This window comes from Meriones unguiculatus, chromosome 12 (assembly GCF_030254825.1).
Source record: "Meriones unguiculatus strain TT.TT164.6M chromosome 12, Bangor_MerUng_6.1, whole genome shotgun sequence".
Taxonomy (NCBI): Eukaryota; Metazoa; Chordata; class Mammalia; order Rodentia; family Muridae; genus Meriones; species Meriones unguiculatus.
Genome location: NC_083360.1, coordinates 34,010,705 through 34,017,305, shown reverse-complemented (window position 1 = coordinate 34,017,305; position 6,601 = coordinate 34,010,705). Strand labels below are relative to the sequence as shown.

Sequence of the window (6,601 nt, the reverse complement as noted above, 5' to 3'; positions counted from 1 at the left end):
CACAACCAATTGTAACTCTAGGTCAGGGGGATCTGGGTCTCTGTGAACACCTGTACTCATGTGCACATAAAGAACAAAATTAAATTTAAAGTCTTGATGCCATAAAATGTTCCTCTGTCTTGATATGTGTATGGGCTTTTGCTTGCATATACGTCATGTGCTGTGTGCATATAGTACTCTTGGATGCCAGAAGAGAGATTTGGATCCCCTGGGACTGTAGCTATAGATGCTTGTGAGCTGCCATGTGGATGCTGGGACTTGAACCTGGGTCCCGTGGAAAAGCAGCAAGTGCTCTTAACCCCTGAGCAGTCTCTCCATCCCTAATACTTTACGATATGCATGTTTATTAATAATTATTGTGCTCTTACATATATTTAATTAAAAATAAAACTGAAAGCCAATCTAGAAATAATTTGTATTTTATAAATTGCTCGGGACATAAAAAACCGTTCCTTGAAGTCATTTTAAGTACCTGAGACCTGGGATAAAGTAAGCATTTGACACTGAGGGGTGATTCAGAGCAGCAGTCTCTGGGGGGGGGGGGGGCAAACTGAGTTGGTGATGAGAAAGAATGAGGGTGGCTCCTGAGTCCATTATTGTGACATTACCATGGAGCATGGAGTTATTTTGAACGCTTTGTGAATCACTTTCCCCTTCCTTTGTGTGTTTCCTTCTTGTGTCATAAGTATGTCTTCATACAAACTAGAAAACCAGTTAGCGACAGAGACCCTTCAATAGGTGACACCAAAAATCCCAATCCAGGAAAGTCTGCCCCATGTCAGAAATGCCAGGGGAAGAGTGTCATTCCCCGTCCATTGCCATCCAAGGAATACTCCTCAAGTAGTTGCACATGTTAAAGGTTCTATTTAATAAAATGGAGAAAAACAGTTTAGTAAGAATAAAAATGCCTTATTTAGAAAGTTTTAGAATATTAAGCTAAAAGACTAATGGATCAGGTTAGCTACATGAGAGCATTAGGGGGTAAAAGGCCACAGAACTCCAAACCGAAAGGGGAAGAATCAAGCACACATTTGTTTTCTAACTCCAGTCAGCTGTGAGATCTATTCCCCGCAACCCGTCAAGCCGTGGCAGAGACAAAGCAACACGCGTGGCTATTTCCTTGGACTCCGCTGCGCTTGCTTGCCCAGCTCTGTTCTCAGCGGCTGTGTCACGCTCTGCTCTTCTGCACGGTGCTGCGCGTCTTCTAGCAGTCCTCTGTGGAGCCTGTGCTGACTTCCCCTCGTGGCCAGCTGAGATTCCAGGCTCCTGATTCTGAGATCCATCTGCCTTAGTGCTGTGGCGTCATTGGTGTACCTTAAACTTTCTATGTTGTTTTGATCTCTTGCTTGGGTCTAAAGCAAAAAGTACAAAATTCCAAAATAAGAAACCCTCAAACAATTACTTTGCTCTTTTAAGTATGTTAAATAAGATGCTGGATTTAAATTTTTTTATTTCTAATGTCAACTGCATTACATTTAAAACATAAAGCCAGGCCCGGTGGCACGTGGGAGGCAGAGGCAGGTGGATCTCTGTGAATTTGAGGTCAGTCTGGTCTAGATAATGAACGCTTGCCTCAAACAAAACAAACAAACAAAAGCCTGATTGAAAACACTTAAAACATAAAATAATATATTGTTTTCCCTTGAATGGTGGTGAAGCTTGATCCTGAGTCCCTGTGTTTGCCACCTCAGCTCTGTGCTGCTCTCATGTAGGTTCATAACTCACAGAAGAGTCAATTAAATTAAAAACATAACTGTAACTGAAGAAATATTTAAGAGTATGTTTTAACTTTCATACAGAAGTTTTTCTTCTCAATTGTCTTAAAAAGCAAACGATTGTCTAATTAAAATACGGTGGAAGATCAATCTGTTTTTTTTTTTTTTCAACTTGATGATAAGTATATAAGGCATTTCCTTCGTTAGTGATGGGTGTGGGTGGGCCCAGCTCATTGTGGGTGGTGCTGGCTCTGGGCTGGTGTTCCTGTGCCTTATGAGAAAGCAGGCTGAGTACCACCTCAGGGATCCAGCAAGCAGGGCTCCTTCGTCGCTTTTGCTCCATCAATTTCTGCCCTGCTTGATTTGAGTTCCTGCTTTGGCTTCTCTCGAGAGATGGCTTGTGGGCATGTAAGCCTTTTATAAACACTTCCCTCTTGTTTTGGGGTTGCTATTGCTATGAGAAACCCCATGACCAAAAACAAGCTGTGGAGGAAAGGATTTGCTGGGCTTACATTTCCACATCGCGGTCCATCACTGAAGGAAGTAAGCAACTCAAGCAGGGCAGGGACCTGGAAGCAGGAGCTGACGCAGAGGCTGTGGAGGGGTGCTGCTTACTGGCTTGCTCCCCATGGTTTGCTCAGCCTGCTTTCTTAGAGAACCCAGGACCACCAGCCCAGGGCTGGCACCACCCACGATGGGCTGGGCCCTCCAACGTCAATTGATAATTAAGAAACCAGGATGTTATGGAGGCATTTTCTTAATTGGAGCTCTCTCCTCTCAGGCCACTTTAGCTCCTGTCAAGTTGACATGCAACTATCCAGCACCCTCCCTGAGCTGTTTTTATCAGGGTTTTACTTCAGTAATCCAAAAGAAATGAGAATGACATACACTGAAAACCTTAGAGACAGAAGGCGTCCAAAACCCTCCAGGCCAGCTGCTATTGGCAGAGGAGAAAATGCAGTGTGTGTGTGTGTGTGTAATCCACACTACCACTGTGTTGAAATGAATTCAAGCACATTACAGGCTGGCAGCAGCAGCAGCAGCAAAGCCTCCTGCAAGCTGCCGGCTCTCCTCACATTGTCTTCTCCTCTCCATTCCCCGCCACCTACCGCGTTCTCTCTCATCCACCTTCTGAAGTGGAGCACTTCTTCTTCTAAGTGCTCCTGGTTCTTGAGTAGGCGGCCACACTTCTTTTGCTCCGTTTTAATTGCTATTAGCTCCTGCTCGATAAACTGAAACTTTACAACCATGTGGAGGTACTTGTAATAGGTAGTGTCCCAATTTTCTTTCAGATTGTGGAGCTGTATGGACAAATAATATGGTTTCATGGTGAAGGACAGAAAATGAGACTAGTCTAGCATAGAGCCAATAGCCAGCGGATGCTGGTTCAGCTGTGATAAGATAAAGTTATACTCTGTAGTAGACTGTTAGACTATTAGAATTATCCAGAAAATAAACAAAGTGAAACCCAGCAGGAGTGACAAAATTGTGCTCTTCACATGCCTTGCCTTTGTTGGACACTTAGACCCGAGCCACAGCTGTCATTTTCCATGCCTCCTTTACTCTTTCCTTAATAGCAGGGCAATAAGTCCACACTGGCAGAAGCCTCTGGCCCTTCCCACTTTCAGTGCCTGTAATGTCTAAGCAAGCTTTAACAGAGTGGTTTTCAGTTACATGCATCTGTACTGACAAATGCCTTTGCCCACGAGAGACCTTGAAAAGGAGTCTCTGATGAACGAGTGTCATTAGCATGGATTCTGAAGCCACTGTCCTCCGAACTGCAAATATTTCAATATGAACTATGTTCTAAAGAATGACTCAGAGCAACAAGCAATGGAATCTGGAGGTCGGTTTAGTGACATTTTTTTTCTTTTTGTTTTTAAAATAAAAACGTTCTGATTCAAGAGCATTGTCTTGTAATCTTTTGACTCATTCCATAAAATACAGGAGCATATTAAATAATGATAATGATAAAATTTAGTCGGCTGAGTTTGGATGACTTCCCTTTGGATACAATGATGTTCTATGATTAAAACATGACCTACACATTCTGCCATGAAACCCTCTCCTGAATCCGAGTACATTTTGGCAACTAGTTTTTAGTATTTTTTCTTTCTTTCTTTTTTTTTTTTTTTTTAAGACAGGGTCTCACTATGTATCCCTCACTAGCCTGGAAATCATTATGTAGAGCAGTCTGGCCTTGAACTCACGGAGATCCAGTTGCCTCTACCTTCAAAGCTCTGGGATGAAGACTAACTTGAGCAGTCTGGTTGATATAACTTGCATATGGATTTCTCTTGGGGAGTGATACTTTGATTATCGCTGTTATCATAATTTTCCTTGATGTGTGGCCCAAATACTCCAGGATGTTTAGGGACTGTCCTCTGGACATGAATTTCTTCTAATGGACTGACGTATTTCCCTGTGAATCTTGGGCTGGGCTGGGCATCTCTAGTGGTGCAGGAAGGTGAATATCAGAGGATGTGGTGTCTGAGAATCAAGTTGGTGCTATGAAGACGATCAACCTTCTAGCACAGATACTGTGTAACTTCTTCCTCCATGATGATACTTTTTGCTGGAGGAGGAAAGAGGCTCCTAGGGCTCAGGAGGCCAAGGATGTCCATAGCGCAGAAACTCACTCCAGTTACACGGCTGGCAAGGCCTTTCTCAGAGTTTTGAAGGCAATAATGCTGGGGAGAGGGCACTCCAAGGGGAGCTGCCGAGAACTCCTGGGGTGCAGCTTTCATGACTCATCATTCATGCTGAGAATGACTTTGGGTGATACAGCTGATCGGAGCAACCCATGCTCCTGACAGTTAACACAAAAACTCATCAGGCTTGAGTGGACTCTTCTTTCTTCTCTCTTCTCTTCTCTTCTCTTCTCTTCTCTTCTCTTCTCTTCTCTTCTCTTCTCTTCTCTTCTCTTCTCTTCTCTTCTCTTCTCTTCTCTTCTCTTCTCTTCTCTCTCTCTCTCTCTCTCCTCTCCTCCTCTCCTCTCCTCTTCTTCCCTCCCTACCCCTCTTCTCTTCTCTTTTTCCCTCTCCTCTCCCCTCCACTCCCCTCTCTTCTCCTCTCTTCTTTCCTCTTTCTTTCTTTCTTTCTCTCTCTCTCTTTCTTTCTTTTTTTTCGAGATAGGTTTTTTTCTATTATGTAGCTATGTCTGTCCTGGAACTCACTATGTAGACCAGGCTGGTCTCAGTCTCACAGAGATCCACCTGTTTCTGATTCTTGAGTGCTGGGATGAAAGGCACGTGACACCATGCTCAGCTTTGCTCTGTCACTGATACACTATCCCCCAGAAAACTCACAACTATGCTGTATCAAAAGGTAATATAACTGCTAAGCAGTGAATGACCATTAGTTTAATTTCCAGTGAGATAAGCTGACTTTATGTCCCTTTTCTGAGTTGGTAAAAACAGTGATGTGACTGTATGTGAGCTAAGATGAACTGATAAAACTGAAATGCTGTCAACAGTGAACTGGCTCAATAGTATTATGACCGAGATTTGAGGACATGAGAGGGAAGGGGGAAGTAGCAGAAGAGAGAAGAACTAGATGAAACACTGGATGTGTGGGGAAGAGAGAAAGAAGGCCAGCTGTCTCCACACTATGCAAGACTTAAGAGGTCAGATTAACCCTCACTGCCTAAGGAGCTTCCTGTCCCAAATGGGGTGCCCTGATGATGGCCCAAGGCTTTGACACTCAGGGCCCCAAGTGGGATCAGGTCAAAAAAGTAACAGGTGCTGTCATGTCATAGGGCCTGGAGCTGCTGATAGCTTTTTGACAGCTCCTCCTTGACTGGCCCCCTTTCCAACCTTATTTGCATGTCAATCAGGGCCCAGGGCCTGCAAGAACAGGAGGCTTGAGAGCTAAAGTGGGGAAGGGTGACCATCAAACACCACAAGTAAAATTCACTCAAAATGCAACATTAAAGTATGAAGTGACAGGCGCAAATTCTAGGAAAAGGACGTTGGCATATGTCATCATGACTGGATTAGGAAAAACTCCGTGTTAGGACATTAAAGCACAAACAGCCAGGAAGACTCCATCTGTACAGTGTCAGTGCTCTTCAGAAACACCATTACAGAGTACAAGGGGAAGCTGGATAGAAGAAGAAAATACTGGAAAGTGTGTGTGCCCAGTAAAGAATTCATGATACACAGGAACCTCTACAAATGCCAGTGCAGTTAATCCAGTTTAAAGCTGGGGAGACAATCTAGATAGACCTTTCTCTAAAGGAGCTTCCACTAATGGCCAGTAGGTCCACAGAGACTCCTGTGCCCCATTAGGGGGACGCAAATGGAAACTCCTGTGACCTACCCACCACTTCATGGAAGCTTGCTTTAGTTAAAAAGATAGAAAAAGCCAGATGTGGGGACTCATACCTTTAATCCCAGCCCTCCAGAGGCAGAGGCAGGTGGACTTCTGTAAATTTGAGGCCAGCCAGGGATTCATAGTAGAGAGCCAGTCTCAAAACAGACGGAATGTGAAAAGATGAGTGTTGGCATGGAAGTGGAGAAGTTATAGCGCCCCTTAAGGACTGGAGGACAGGAGACTGCGGCCCCTGGAGAAGGCAGGCCGGTGGAGCTGGTGGCTTCTCAGGACAGCGGGGACGGGGCTGTCACGTGACTCAGCAGCGCCACCGCTCCGAAGCCAGCCGGAGTACCCGCAGGTTTCAGAACAGGCGGAACAAGGAAAGAACGGTGCTCAGGAACAGGAGTCAGACACAAGGGCGGCTGGGACGCTGACTGTGAACACACAAGCTGTTCGGACAGACGTCTTGACGGCAGTTAAGTGTACTTGGTTCCCTACCTCTCCGCACGAAAGAGCAATCACTAAGAGGTGTAGGACATACGTGGATGATAAAAACACTAAAAACTTGCGAT

The 6,601-nt window shown here is 44.8% G+C and overlaps 1 protein-coding gene across 1 annotated transcript in view; it reads right to left on the bottom strand.

Annotated features, from left to right (window-relative positions):
* Positions 1 to 852: 852 nt before the first annotated feature.
* Positions 853 to 6,601, bottom strand: part of LOC110546084 (ankyrin repeat domain-containing protein 36C-like) — a 93,216-nt gene continuing 87,467 nt past the window's right edge. The window contains 2 exon segments of the mRNA XM_060365204.1: positions 853 to 1,352; positions 2,825 to 3,016. Coding sequence (XP_060221187.1) covers positions 1,113 to 1,352; positions 2,825 to 3,016 — 432 coding nt within the window. The 3' untranslated portion in view covers positions 853 to 1,112.